This window comes from Oxyura jamaicensis, chromosome 4 (assembly GCF_011077185.1).
Source record: "Oxyura jamaicensis isolate SHBP4307 breed ruddy duck chromosome 4, BPBGC_Ojam_1.0, whole genome shotgun sequence".
Lineage (NCBI taxonomy): Eukaryota > Metazoa > Chordata > Aves > Anseriformes > Anatidae > Oxyura > Oxyura jamaicensis.
Window position 1 is genome coordinate 9,683,497 of NC_048896.1, and position 15,891 is coordinate 9,699,387.

At 38.9% G+C, this 15,891-nt stretch overlaps 1 protein-coding gene across 1 annotated transcript in view; it reads right to left on the bottom strand.

Annotated features, from left to right (window-relative positions):
- Positions 1-3,084: 3,084 nt before the first annotated feature.
- Positions 3,085-15,891, bottom strand: part of TEX11 (testis expressed 11) — a 28,460-nt gene continuing 15,653 nt past the window's right edge. Inside the window, exons 17-29 of the mRNA XM_035324213.1 lie at positions 14,938-15,062; positions 14,538-14,623; positions 13,863-13,916; positions 13,202-13,242; positions 11,827-11,913; positions 10,651-10,721; positions 9,969-10,085; positions 9,099-9,171; positions 7,827-7,976; positions 7,202-7,310; positions 6,061-6,181; positions 4,203-4,367; positions 3,085-3,597 (exon numbers count right to left, since the gene is read on the bottom strand). Of these exons, the coding sequence (XP_035180104.1) occupies positions 3,526-3,597; positions 4,203-4,367; positions 6,061-6,181; positions 7,202-7,310; positions 7,827-7,976; positions 9,099-9,171; positions 9,969-10,085; positions 10,651-10,721; positions 11,827-11,913; positions 13,202-13,242; positions 13,863-13,916; positions 14,538-14,623; positions 14,938-15,062 (1,271 nt within the window). The 3' untranslated portion in view covers positions 3,085-3,525. The remainder of the gene's footprint in view (positions 3,598-4,202; positions 4,368-6,060; positions 6,182-7,201; positions 7,311-7,826; positions 7,977-9,098; positions 9,172-9,968; positions 10,086-10,650; positions 10,722-11,826; positions 11,914-13,201; positions 13,243-13,862; positions 13,917-14,537; positions 14,624-14,937; positions 15,063-15,891) is intronic.

Below are 15,891 nucleotides of genomic sequence, written 5' to 3' on the forward strand. Positions count from 1 at the left end.
AGACTGTTGCTGCTTCCCAGACAGTTAAGAACTAATCAGATTAGAAGAAAGGGCATAAAATATAGGCTCGAGGGGGAGGGATTTGTGAACTGCTGCCCTGGAGGGTGCATTTATGTTCTCAGAAGCAAGGAGAAACTGCGGTTGCGGAGCAAACACCCAGCACCCCCTGTTGTTTCCAGTGATTTATAAATCAGAAACCGCGGCTGCGATGCCACCTTCTGGAGCAATCTGTGAGCATCTCAGGATGAGTACCCGAATTCTCCAAGGCGAAACCATGCTGCCCAAAACTGATCGATAAAAGGAGAAGACTTGTGAAGAGAACAGCACCAATTTATTTATTTATCTTTTCAGGTCAGCTCTTGCTGACTGAAGAAGATTTGTGTCCCATAGTAATCCTAGCAGCACTAACTGGGCTATAATGCAACGTTGAGCCTAGTAAAATAAAACTTGAGACCAACTTGCATGGAGCAGCCTGCATCTATGCTAGCAAATTCAGCCTGCAAAGCAGGGTGCTTGCATGCAAACTACCTATTGGAAATTGGTCATTGGAAATTGAGCTAATTAAGGTCTGATTCAACTAAAAGAGGAATTTTTGCCCTGCTTAAAACCTATGGAAAAGCTTAGGCCTGGAATAAAGCGTACAATGTTAAAACGAGCAGCGATGCGGTAAGAAGTACCATCAGCACTGCCTGTAACTGATCTGATTTGGACTCATGAGTAAAGTCTGTAGTATAACAGAAATCAAACCGAGCATCTCTGAGGAAAAAATCCAAACAATTCTGGCTGTAGGCAAAAACACCTTTAATGCTTACTGCCCTTCTATGGCTGTATGTAATTACCTGCAATACTTCCTGGGCAACCGTGACCTCCTCATCTGGTACAGTCTGACACCTCTGCCTGTTATTTGTGGAAGTCAGAACCGAGAACCATAATTAAAGGTGGCCTGGCAGGCACCAAGGAGATGGACAAGCAGCAAGGAATACCTTTGACTCCATGGCATCCATTTACAGTGCCTACATTAGTGTGATGCTGCGTGTCTCCAAAACTGTTACTCAAGAAGAATTTTATGTGACGGTTGAGGCCTGGCTTTTTATGGGTTCAGAGGTGTTTCCTAGTTAAATAACAGCACATAGTTCATTAAAGATCTGAAAGCAGCTGCCCTGAGAGGTCTAAATCAGACCCATCTTCCTGCTTGTGTCTCACTGGAACCACCTGCAGTCAGACAGCCCAGGTGATTTCTCTGGGTACCATCAAGGGAATACTACACAAGTTCAGTGGAGATGGCCTCCACTGCTTATACCACCTCAGCTGCAGGAATAAAGGCTCTGGGGGCCCTCAGGAATAAAATCAAGTATATAATCTCCATTTGAGGACAATTATTTTTTGCATCCTGCTTGACTATTGACACAAATGTACCTTCCTAATCCTACCAAGACATAGTTCTATCAAGCTGAGCCTCAAGAGCAACTAAACTCTTCATAACAAACTCTCCGGCAGAGGCACAGCTCACGCAGCACCAGTCTCAGCCACGGTATCCAGTATCTTGCTGTCCCTGGCACTAGATCCTGTAAACGTCTCAGTACTTCCCTGTTTGCCATCTTCAATGTACTGCACTCCTGGGGGAAGTCCCATTCCTGCACTATTATCCAGAAGCTGATACTGACCTGTGCAGCACTGCGAAGTATCTGGTACAATATGTTCCAACTTATGGTTGCTGTAAAGGCCACACTCTGTCACACGTCTGCACGTATCTGCCTTCAGGAAATGAGCCAGTATCCATCTGCGTAACAGGCAAGAGGATGTGGCAGCTCTGCTGAAGGCTGGTTTCCAGCTTCAGCGGTAGCATTCAGCGTGGTGCCTGGTGCACACGAAGAGCAGAAATCACCAGCATTATTTTGGTCTGCTCAGACTGGGAAAAGAAGACGGCCATGGAGCTGAGAGACTGCACTGCAGCTAACTGTTCTAATTCCTTGCTTGGAAGGGCCCAGGCCACTGCACTAAGCACAGTAAGCTCTTCTTTCAGAGCATGTCAGACTTGCAGAATGCAGTACAACTACTGCAATTCCTTCTGTTCTATAGCCAGCATCCTGCTGTTAGCAGCCATCCTCTTTCTGAATAGGCTTTAATAATCTGATTGTAAGTAAAATATACTTCTATTTTTTTAAAAAATTAAGTTAGATAAATGCTGATCACATAACAGATGAGCTTATAGCTGAAATATACTGTTCCATCAGTATATTGGAACATCAGCCCTCCCTTCTGCGTAAAGTCTGTAACGAATAATTAGCAAAACACTTACAGCTCTCTAGTAAGCACTAGAGTGGGTCCCAGTAGGTACAATGTCCCTCACTGGGGAGCTTGAATTTCCTCTTGCAGAAAAAGCAGAAAAATCCATTTATAGGATGTATGCCCAGTTAAAAATCATACACGTTGTATACAATGTCTGTCACACACAAGACAGCATACACTATATTAACTTGGTTGTGCCTTGTGCCTTTTTACTATAGGAAGCATCCGTAACTGAAAAGCAGTCAGCGCACATCTACTAGCTGTGGCACCTCCTTACCTCATCTTCTACACAATCAACTGAAACCATGAATCTGTTTTTTTGTTTTTCCTTTTTTTGCTCAAGCACCCTATCAGCCTTTCTTTTTTTATTTTTTTTACTATTTATTTTTTTAAAACTCCTACACTAAGTGCATTTAGCCTCTGCTAGAACCCACAGCACTGGTCCCCTAGCACTCAAAATCCTTCATGACAGTGCACTGTTGCCCGCCCCGATTCGAGTCACCTTTATTTCCTTCCAGAGAAGGACTGGGCACAGCAGAAGAGGTATGCACTCTGACCTTATTTATGCTCACAAGCACATAAAATGCAACCACGATTTATCCCCTGGAGTTAGGACACCAAGAGGCATCACTAAGTGCACCTGTCCCACAGCTCAGAAGACAACACTGAGGCCACGTATCTTCTGATGCTCCTGGTAAACTACCAACGGTACATGGAAGTAATTGTATTTCTCCTGTCCACTCCAGCACACTGAATTTTAAGTGGGACATACCTCCTTAGGCAATCCAGCTGTGTGTTATCCTGGCAAACAGCTCCATACCGAAATGGACTGAAAACTAAACAATCTGATAAATATTTACGTAGCAAGGCAGCTATGGCATCCAGAGGAGATGCCTGGCCTTGGAATACTTTTATTGCTCACGGTGCCACTTACTACTAAATTTAAATTTAATTTTTGATATTTAAATTAATCTGTTACACAACTGCAGGCCCATCTGAAGAGACAGGTATGTATTTATTTCTGTTACAAAGATCCACAGAATTTTTTTCCTAAACAAACATATTCAATAAACGGTTCCTAAGAAGTACATAACTCAATCACCAACAAGAGGGAGATCCTGTTTCTTTTCCACTGCTCCTGCGACCCCATGCCTTGCTGCAGCGCTAACAGCCTCCTTCAGTCAGCAGGATGCTTCCAAGAGACTGCTGTCCTCCTTTTTCCAGTTGTGGCTATCGTTATTCTTCATTTGGAATAAACCCTTTAGCTCTGTCCAATTTGTCCAGAACCTCACTATAAAGACCAACCATCTGGAGAATATAAGCACCATATTTGTCTGAGTCAGCAAGGATGGGTAAAGTATCATACAACTAGGTAATTTTAAAAAATGGCAAGGAACAGGAGTACAGGAATAGGTGGGAGACTACAACCAGCTTCTAAATGTAGAATTTTAGATTCCTGTAAAAATTTAAACAATTTTAGATTCGTGTAAAGATTTAAACATGCACGGATTTAAACACGGGGCTTTAGTTTAAATCAGCTGCACCTCACAAAGGTGGATTTATTTATACTGACATAAAGCATAGCTTATAGCCAAGTCTTTCATCAATTAACAAACCTATTCTTATTGTTTTAACTGATGTACTTAAAATAATACAAAAGTTGCAACTAGCTCTTGATTGACTGGCTTGTGCATGAATGAATGATGATCACGTAACACCAGCCAGGCTGTGCTGTGTTGCAATCAAGAGGAGCACCAGCCAAAAACTATGGAGAGAAGCTTACTTGTGACTCTTCACCCAGATCCATTCCTTCAAAATGAAATTTCACTTCCTCCCTTCCACTACTAACTATTCCTAACAAATTCAGCCCAGACATCCACCCCCATTCCTCATAACCGTCTGGTCACACTTACATGGCCTTCGTAGGTTTTCTTCAGAGATCCTAGATGATTGAGGAAACGCATTCCTAATCCGCACCATTGCTCTGCTTCCTTATATCTACCAATGGTATACTGAAATATCCCTGTGTTCCAGGCTCTTGTCATCAGCCAAAGGATCTCCATCTCTGGGTAACCATCCTGGAGTAGCAAACAAACAGCAGCTCATCAGAAAATGGACTTTTCTCTCGACTAGTCAAGAGTACATCAGAGTTTAGTTTTTGAGTGGGAAAACAGGGATTTTTTTTTTCTCCTAAGCAAAGGAGAATTCTCTCAGAGCTATTCTGTACATCACAGTCCATCTGCACTATTGTCAAACAGCTTGTTTCCAACATGGATAAGTCACGTTGCAGTTACTTATTGGCAGGTCAGAAAATACAATTCTGTGGGACCGGGAAGATGCTAGAATGGAAGTTTGTTTTCCTACAGTCCATCTGCAGACAGGCTGGTCTTACTGCTGCAGTACTTAGCAGTTTATCCAAACAGTCCTCTTAGCAGGACCTAGCAGTTCTTGAAGTGTGCAGAATTTCTTTGCATGCTGTGGCAATGCCTTACCAGTGTGAAAGCAGCTCTTAATAATAACTGCAGAACAGAAGGTGAAGTACACAACAGGAGTTAAAACCTCATCCAGTTAGGGAAGGCAAGGACAAGCAGATAGACTGATAGATCCTTCTCATCGCAAGTATGAGGGCCCAGAGTGAATTTCTGAACTGCAGCATCCCTTTCTGAATAGCAGGTATAAATCATGAGTGCTATCCAGGTTTCTAACTGACAAGGTTCTGTTGTGCTGCGCCAGGGTCCTTCTCTTAGTGTGGTACCCATCAGCATCTGCAGCCAAGACTGCAGAAGAAGCCCTTCTAGTACAGATGAAATTGTGCTGTTATGAGTATCAGTCACATTAACGTATCATTCACACTCACAATATGAACACAAAGTTCTATACAAGAACATTACCAAATTTATAGACAAGAACTTTAATGAAAGGCGGGTATGAATGTGGGCATGTTCTTTTTTGGTAAGCAAGGAACAGCACATCTTTTATTATTTTTATAAAGGAGACATTCAAACCTGACTAAAGAAACAGTCATGCACTGGAATGAAGTTATAGAATAGCCTTGGTTCCACTAGTCCTGCGTGACAGGAATACTCCTTAACTGATTAACTCCTTAGCTATCAATGCTAAGTAGAAATATCTGACTGCCTCATTACAACTGCCTTCACTGTACAGCACGTGCTTCAGGCCTGAAAGGAATACCAGCAATGCTTACAGAAGGAAAGATTTTCTTCTCCATATACCTGTCGTCATAGAAACAAGGCACTCAAGAACAAATGTGGTTCAATAAGTACTGGCAGCACAGGAATCTAGTTCTAGGTCACTTGGAAAAAAAATACAGTAATACATTAAGTCCCTAAATGCATCTACAAAACACCGAGGGAAAGCAGGATTGGTATCCAAATTTTACCCAGCTTTAAAACAATCCAGAAGAGCAATACGCATTTACAAAACCATATTCTGCAAAAGAATGTAGAAAGCAGGAGGAGGAAAGATAGATGTTCTAACTCAGGAGGTTTATAAAAGAGGCACTGAAAATTTGGCCTTAAGTATCTCTAAAAAAGCCCTAACAAAATCTAGGAAAATTCATAATTCAGTTATAAATAACCCAAAGCCCTTTCTTTTGAGGTAATTTCAGTGCATCTTTTATTGTAGAAGTCTTAGCTGCTTCATATATAACACTATATAACGTTCAGTCTACTAATTATTCTCAATCTGATGGGAAAGTTTTTTTAAACGTGTTCAGAATTTCCTAATCTTTTGTTTTCCTGTTCAACTTACTGTGCTGCTGATTACACTCAGAGCATCTTCAAAGTAGCCCCATACCTCTCGTAGCACACAAGCATCCAAGTCTGTTACTCCAGTTGGCAAAGAAAGATTAATCAAACTATGTAAGCATTTGCTGTTAATCAAAACAGAGTGAAAGAGGAAACATTAAATACCACATGCACAGAACACGCAGCTACATTTTAGCACTAGCAGCACATTAACTTGTGCATCTATGATTGCCATCCTGCCATGTCCACCCCTGTGTTTATTACGTTCACAGCCTTACAGCAGAGACATACATTTTCTGAGCATCAGAACTCATTCATACAGACTGTGCAAAAAGGGAACCAAGAGCAGGAAATACTTCTTTATTTTCTTATAAAGTCTGAAAGTAGAAATTCATTTCTGAAGTAACACAGGCTTCTAGTGTTTTCATGGGTTGCTATGCACGACAGCAAAGACAAAGAGAAGATACCTTTTCTAATTTCACCAAGAGCTCAGTGCTCAGTGTCCTCAGAAAATCAGTAACAAATACATAGTTCTAAAAACAGGTCGCTCTTTCTCCGTGTGAAGTAAGAAAGGTAGTACTAATGGTTGCTTTTGCCCAGTGGTTACTGCACAGAACTTGGTAAAATGGAAAAACGAAATCCATTATGAGATACAGCTGAGAGACAAGGACACACCAGCTTGTTTTTCAGATTCTGCCAGCAACATGGGTTGCGGAGCTGGTTACCCAGCAGAATAACTCATGTATGTACATCATGTCGCTAACTTATAGCTCATGGCTTTCTTCTTAGCCTGTAATTTGTCTTAATTTTCTAGTTCACTACTTCACTAGTTCACTGCTGCAGAACATTTGCAATGAACCCCTTTATCACAGGAAACAGCCAGAGATCCTTTCTAGATCTAATTTTCATTCTCTAGCCTCAATACATTCAGTTACTGAAAATATAACAGTTTCAGAAAACATGCCTAGCAAATAGGTTGCAGTTAACGCACCTGTTGGACAGTCGTACTTCAGTGCTATGTTGGTTGGCCAGCGATGAGCGCAACTTTGAAAATAAGCTAAAACCCACTTTTTCCAGTTTCAGGCTTTATTCCCTATCACATTTGCAGTCAGAGACTCATGGCAAAGCTATGTGATAGCACTAACCTAAATTTCACAGCATCAATGGCAGTCTGCTTTCTGTGAAGGTTTAGAGCACTCTGCAGAGCTTTCTTACACAGCACAGGATACCGAGCTGGAGGTTCCATTGCCAATGCTTAAAACCAAAAGAAAATAGAGAATAAGAAAGAAGTGACTGGAGCCAGACTTTAATCTCACTGGTCACTAAAAAAAACATGGTATAATACAGAGAAGAGCTATTTACAAATTAACTACACTAAGTTGAAACTCCAAATCTAGCCAAAGTACAAATCCTAAAACTGCCTTGGGGCACAAATCAACTAGGGCCATTTTCTGCCAGTCTGGATGTTGTAAAAGTTTATCTGAACAACATTTTCCAGACTCATAACCTACACAAATGTCCTAGGTTCTAGAAATGGAAGGACATCATTAATTACTGGTTCACCATCCATATAATACGATGACATTTCAAAATGCAGATCTCCTAATGCTGCTGAGAACCAAAGCGTATTTGCTTCCTGACAAAAGAATATCATTTTCTGCATGCTGTGCAATACACAATAATTCTGGCCACCTCAAATGAACAGGAAAGAGTAACATAAGCTGTTTTTCATGACTTGAAGAACTATGAAAGTACAAATGCAGTCCTTACATGCAATGATCTCTAGCGTCTTGACCTCTGTTTGTGGCTGCTCCCACACTGACTCCATAAGGTTATTGAGGGTTGGATCATTAAGTTTGGATTTTGCTTCAAATTCATACAGCAGCAACAAAGTGTCTGTGGGATCTTTAGCAAAATCTCCTACAGGAAAGAGAGAACTGCCTGTTCGTAATGATTCATTTTGTTACAACTGTATGGTGTACCACAAGGAACACATTTTGCTTCCAACAGGCAGACAAACCATTAAGGTACTCATTTAACAGTGGAGCAAGTGGAACACAGCAGCAGTCTTGGAGAGAAGCCTCAGATGTCCAAAACAGAACATTTTCAGCTTCCTCCAGGGCAACAGACTTATCCACACGCTGGCTAAGGTCCAGTGAAGAAGTGAAGGAAACACCAGGTTACCATCCCACAAACCCCTGCAATAAAAACTCCAATCTAGTGAAATGTCCCTGTACTGAGATCATCAACCCCAGGGGTTTTAAGGATAGGAATACACAGAATTCAAATGCAAGCTATATAATGAACCTTTAGGTCAGAAGCAATAAAGTTTATGCAAGTAACATTTTACAGCAAGTAAATTTCTTGTCAAAAGTTAAATATTACTGCATCTTACGATGGAAACTCCACAATGTCCAAAACCTAACACTGAAAAGAAACTGGACCGCAGGCCAGACAAGGGCTGCATAAATTTTTCTACCAATTTATTACCAAAAAGGGGAAGCATGCAGCCTCTAAGCTAGCAGTCAAACAGCATCTCAGCTGTCAGCTGAAAGCACTCCAGACTCCTGTGATTAGTCTGATCTAAAAGGCCACAGAATAGCCAAGGAACAGAGGATGGGTTTTGGCACTTCAAAGTACAGCAATAGGTCTTTCTGTAGTCTCTAATGCCTTATATGGGAAGAGTCCAGTAAAACTATTGAAACCGTATCTGACTCCAGCACAAGAGTAGAGTCAAAAAACAAAAAAAAGGAAATCTGGCACCAGTCTAATCTAGAGCAAAAAGATGGAGTTTAACAGTTGAGACAGAAAAGTCAACCAAATTCACTCTGAAAGATCATTCCCCACTTCAGAGCACCTATATAATAAAAAGCCTGCAATGACATACAGAAAACCATAGCTGGCATTGTCAATTCTTATATCATGTTGCTGTGTATCTGCTTCAGCACTCCTCAGCTAAAACCATAATTCCACACGTGGTGTATTTTCAATGAATTCAGTGACTACCTCATGTGCACTGAATAGACACACCTTGCAGCTTACCTGTTAATTTCAGAACTTTCCATATCTCCTTGCATGCCTGGAGATGTTGAAGGGCCCGAGTCAAAAACTCCATCTAATTCACAAATTTTAGAACATATTTTTGTCATAACTTTAAAAGCAAAAGGAATATACAATCCACAACTAACAACAAGAGAGAGTTCACCATATCTAATTATATAATAAAGCCTAATTAATACATCATCTACATGAGTTACTGTTTTGTTTTTCACTCTCTTTTGCAAAGACCTCCCCATTTCAGACGAAGGCTCTTCACACTGAAAGTTCCATTGGTCCAGAAAGGGCCATGTGTCCCCCTACGGGACGTAATTTATTTTAGCTCTCAAACATAAAATAGTGTTATTGAGACTCAGAAACCACTGAATCCCACATAACAAATTCCTTCTTACCACAGTAAGTAACAAACCCTCAGAAGGGATGTATGAAAAAATAAAAAGGTGAGCTTTATCATAACCATATAACCACATTGCTAACATTTTCAGTGATGGCATAATCCTAAGGACGCATTAATTATCTGCCTGACAAACCTACATTTAGCAGCAGACTCCTTACATAATAAATGAGGTAGACTGAGATTCCTTTAAGAAAAGGCACTGTCCTGACCCTATGATGATATATATCTGTTCAGATCCACTGAAGTCAACAGAACTACTTTACAGACATCCAGCATTTTCAACTGCCTGAAAAGCATTACGTGTATTGATTCAAATTAATTATGGAAGGGTACCACGCCTACATTTTAATATCCTGCTCTGAGTAAAACAATGAAGACTTCAAAATCAAAAGAAAAAAATACTGCACTGAATGTTCATTTCATGAATACCTACCGATCGGGTAACGACAATGCCCTACCTGTTCAGAAGATGTTACTTGTTGTCTCCCTAGTTCCAGATCAATCGCAGCTGCCATTAGCAGGCATGTCTTCTGAGCGATTAGAACGGCTTTGTCAGAAGGACAAAACTGGGACAACTGCAACCAAAAATAGGAAGAAGTTATGGGAATTCTGACTATATAAAGCACTTTGCTCTTGAACAGATGATTGCCAAGTGTCCTCTACGACTTGTCTAGTAATCAGGATTGAATAGTATATACTTATATTCCAATATTGTTTGTAAAATCACACAAGAAGATTATTTAAAGAATACAGCAGTGTTGGATCCCCTTCTCTACAAACACATACAAAAAGTACATTGTTGGTAGAAGTTCTGAATGGAGATTGGGACTCAAGTATTTCTGTGTGTAACATATTCCTATTAATGATACAGTTCCCATACATCAGAACCTATTTATTTTAGAAAGTTCTCACTGAAGTCTAAATTTCTTACAATATTTTTAAGCAACAGAATGCAAAGTATGAAAATAATGCTTAGGGTTTTTTTATTACAAGCCAATTGCCTTCTGATGGAAGCACCCCATTCTTGGAGTGGACACGCATGTCTCCAACATAATACCTGATACATGGATGTAATTTCTAACAGAACTAGACAGATGACAATATTCCTCTATCAGAGATATTATAAGAAAGAGTACGTACCTTGAAAGACAGTACAAAAAAATCCCTCATCTTTTCAGGGCAGTCCTTGAACTGTACGCCTAAGTTCCAAGCTAACAAAGACATAAAATAGAGACTAGAATAAAAATCTTCAACACATTATTGGTTATGCCCATCTAATCTCTAGTGATAAGCAGTACACATTGTGCAATTCAATTTCTTAATCAAAATATCAACACCTCATTTAATAGCAAGAGATATTAGTGATTTGTTAACATAGTTTTTCCATGCTTTCAAATCTTGTTTTAATCATTGTGTCACAATAAAGTATCTGTTCTAACATGTACCCTACCCACAAGAGCATGAATTGGAAGAAGCACTTTCTTGTTAGCAAACAAGATCAGAATCTGAATAAAAGTGTTGACTAATATTCCCAGGACAAGGAGAAAAAAAATAAACTTTTTTTTAACATTCTCCATTTTATCCCAGCAGGGTCAGTTAAACGTACAATTAAACATACAGCTCTGATTTGTAAGTGGTTGAGCCATAGCCACCTAAAGACAACTGAAAATTATGTATGAGAATCTGACCCAATTACATGTTTAGATTCTACAGTGACTTTGCAAATTCTAACTTTCACATTAATTTATTGCCTAGGACATTTTTCTGCAGTGCGTGAATTGTTTCTTCAGTGCATGAGAATGCTGCCTTGGAAAGAGCACAGCCACCACAGCTCAGCCCCATTCAACTCGTGTTGCTGGATTTGACCTCTAAGCTTCTCTTCCTTCTTTGCCACTCTTTTAGAGCACTGCTACATTACAGAGGATGTATGCAAAAGCTCATCTTGACAGATGTCATCTGCTATTGATTTCAACTATTTTCTTCCCTGTATACTCTGGCTGAAGCAAAAATCTAAAAAGTTTTTTCAATTCATTACCCTACCCTCATATTTTTATTTAGAGACAACAAATACACTAACTTCCTCACCAAAACACTTTAACAAAGACTGCTAAACAGGAGAGACATACCATCTCTAACAGGAGACATAAAAGATAGATTCAGAAGATAGAAAATGCATCAAAACTTTAACGCTAAGGCGGATACTGCCAAAGGTGACAAGTTCTGTAATACTGCATCTTTAAACACTTCTTTCTTCCTTAAGGTCTGGCTAAGTGAAGGTGGAGGTGATTCAGTTTAGATCTTAAGAATGCAACATACCAACTTTTCTAAACCAGTGGGCTTCAAAGGTCCTCATATCTCTTGCCAAATTCTCTTCTGTGAAAGGCTCAGCAAGTTTCCTGTGAGCTGCAGAAAATGTGTTGTTCAATATATGTTACATTTTCTGAGCAGAATAAAAACATTTCCAAGCCTAATAACTACACTACAAGTATCAGTTTCCAAAACTCCCTTGTAATTCCCAATGAAGAGTTATTTTCACAATTTAAATCTAATATGCTTAACCAGAAAAGCTTATGAAAAAGCATCATAATGTGCCTTAAACAGCATTTAAGGTGAGATATATAAGGCTGCCGATACGTATTGCCTCTTCACAGCTTATTGACACTGAAGCCTAATACAGAGGAGTTTTACTTACAAAAAGTTGGGTGGGGATTAAATTTAATAGCTGTTGTTTAAGGCCTTTCTTTAAGGAACCTTTTTTTTTTTCTTCTGTTCTTCATTCTCTTCTCTGAGTTGCAGTTAAGAATGACAAGTATAGAAAAAGTTCTACAATTTCATTAATTTTCTTTTCCAAGACAGGAGGAAAGGGGTAAAAAAGATTTAGTGAAAAAAAGCATTTATTTTGATGGAAAAAAGAAGTACTCTGTGAAACCACTGTACCTCTTACAATGCAAACAAGACAATTCTACTTCAAAGGATGGCACAACTTAAAAGTGGCAATCAATTTTGACAAGCATCCCCTGTCATTCAACAAATAGCTATTGCTCCTTGCAGTTTTCTAAACTGTCCAGGACAAAATAGACAAACAATTAAATAATAAGAAATAGAAAAGCACTTCGTTTTAAAAATCATTTCTTTTAAACAGCTAGAACAGCAAAGACCATCATTGGCATTTAATTAATGCCAACAGAAAGTCATGCTGCTAATTCAGAGCACAAAACCGAACTTCTTCCTTTTGTGGTAGCCCTGCTACTAAAGATACTAACTTTGTTCCTGCCAATGCAGTCAGAGTATGAGACAGTCATCCGAGGCCACAGGGGCTGTGGCTTGTACCCAAATATCTGTTGCCTGCATGCGTGGCCTTACGAAGCACTCAGTTCTCTTTTCTACAACAAAACTGCCTAGAAGAAAGAGCCTTTTGTCTCAGAGAAGCTGCCAAGAAAAGGCTCTATTGGAAACAGTTCTTCCTGCACTACCCTACAAACTTTCCATAGCAAAACCTTGTAGCACTGAGATCCAACTTCACAGCAATGCTGAATCTCCAGTGTTAACTTGACCCCTAACTTTCAATTGGGAAGTTGAGAACCTAGACTCAACTAAGGATTCTGAACATTTGGCAGTATGGACCTAATTGTATCATTAAATGTTCAAAAACAGAAGAACTAGAGAAAATGTAAACAAAACAGAAACATACCTAAGGTCAAATAAGTCAGCATTGACTTGATATCTTTATCTCTAGAATGGAGGAAAAAACAAGTTTTAGAACATGTTTGATTAATTTTGTTGTAACAGAACACATTACTGACGATGGAATACAACAGCTTCATAAACGTGGATATAACCATTCTTCCTCTGACAAATGTCTCAAGCATTACAAACTTCTGGTATCTGAAGACGCAAAAGGAGTGCTGCAGGCCTGCAAAAAGTTTTATTGATCTGCAGTAGTGAAGGTCACTGTGTGAGTGTAGCAGGAGGTTTTCTCAGTTATAAGGTTGCAGTGAGGAGCTGCAAGTTAAACTTCTAATCTCACTGACATTATGTTGTTTTCTTGAACATCTGAAAGATGTCTCAGTGTCAAAGTTAAAGAGGCTGCTTAGCTCACGCTCTCCATCAAACAATAACTGACTGTCTTAGGTATTAATAAAACTGGAATGCAAAAAGGAAATATCTAAAGGAAAGGTTATACAAGTAGATGTTCTCATGTGACATCATTAGCTTGAGTTGGGAAGTCATCTGTGTGAACTTTAGCATAAAAACTAATCTCTTGATTACTCTTTAAGAAAATAAGCCTTGTATATGTTACAATGATTGTGTAAGATATCCACTGTGGAATATGGTTTTGCAAATGCACTCACCTTTTCTCTTCATTTTCTACTACGACCTTCGACAACACAAGACGAACCAAGCATCTGAATATGAGAAAAAACAATAATGAAGAAACAAGATAACTTTTTCCAACAGTGTACTTTGACCTCAGGTTTCAGAAAGGATCCCACTCTCTTCTTTACACCACAGCCATGTAACTCACAGAATTCAGTGTCAAACTGAGAATAAGACTGTAGTATTTCCCTCCCTACAGCCTTATTTTGTATACCATGTTGTTAGATCAGGTAATAGTAAGTAAATAACTGTACTTTCATAAAAGTTGTAAGCAAAAATTTGAAGGAATAGATCTTTCTCATAATATTTGTTTTTATAAAAGTGATAGAGTATTTCAACAAGAAGATAGTACTTCATCAGAGGATGCAAATGAACTTGTATTTTCACCAGACATATTGTTGCAATCTCATCAGAGTTGCTGTTGGTCATTTGTTCAAACACAATGTCGTCAAAAAATTCAGAGCTACTAATATCAGCTTGGAAAAGACTTGGAATATCTGCAGCTACTAAGAGTTCCGTACATCTGCATTACCAAAAAGACTGCGAACTAATCCTTCATCTACTCCGTTTTCCACTTCCCTCAACAAAACAAATTACATTTGAAAGAGAAATCAGAGCTCGCTGTCCTTGTAAATAGCTTGAATCCTCACTTTAGAGCTGCAAATACTTGTCGGCAGTCTCGTGAATGTTCAGATAAATACTCCAAAGCTTTGATAGCCACAACTTGTTGTTCATTCTGAAAAGAAATTAAAACATGTTTTGTATAAACTGCACTAGCAATATGCAATGTCATTTCTAGTTATCAATGTTTGCAATTCAGAATCACTACTTTTCCTGAAAAAAAAAATAGTTTCTTCATATGTGAAATCAATTTCTACTTTGCTTTATACAATGCATTTGAAAACATATACTGAGACCTCGGTTACACAAGCATGAAATACTCAGAAATGCATGAAATACGTAGAAGTACTACAAGTAGATCATGTTACAGTTTACAGCTGTTCTACTTATATCAATAAAGCAAAATAAAGACAATGTTATCTGCTCTACCTCTAAAGCAATTTGGGCAGCTAAACTCAGGAGGTTAGTGCCTGTATTTTCATCCACTGTCGGCTTGTCTTCACGTTGAGATGACTTTTCTGCTAGCTTCCCCATTTCAATAACTGCTTCCACAGCTGAAATATGCATACAGAAAAAATAGTTGTTGGGGTTTTGTTTGTTTGATTGATTGTTTTAGTAGAAAAAAATGGAAGGTGAAAAGTTCTACTGTTTTAGTAAGGCTTTAGACACAACTTACAAAAGGCTGTATATATATACAAATATATTTTAATATGAAAAAACAAGACAAGAAAACCTGACCATTCCAGCACTTCTCCACAATTACACTTTTCTTCCTAGAGAGGTGCCAAAAAAGCATTCCAAGCTACTAATCTAAGGAAACAAGGATGCCACACAAATGAAACTATCTCACATCCTTAATTTTGTTCTGCTAAATATCTGCTTGTCACAGAAGACTCTCTCTTAATATATTGTCTGGGCATGATTCCAAGCTCCCACATCTTGGCTTCTGTTAAGGGTGCTGCTGCTTTTATGCTCCCACTGTGCTGTGGTTACCACTCTGTATTATGTGAACAAATTAGGCTGCCATTAAAAAGATGTATACAGAATAATTAATTGGCACAGGACTCATTGGAAAATACGCTCTGCATGTTACTCTGTATTCTAATTAACTATAGACTATATTTCTCAATTTTCATTATTTGAGCTAGGATTCTCATTAAAACATGAAATGGCAGAACTCATTAGAAAGAATAAAAAGTCTATAGAGATATGTCATTCTGTAGGTCAGCTCAGTAATTCTCGTTACTTCAGGTTCTGCTTGACCAGAAAAATCAAGAGTGGTAATAATGGTTCAATGAAGGTTCATCTAGCTCAGTAGCATTTTTGCAGCTCCATATGCTTTTAAAAGAATATTAGGAATAGCATAATACAGTGATTCTAATC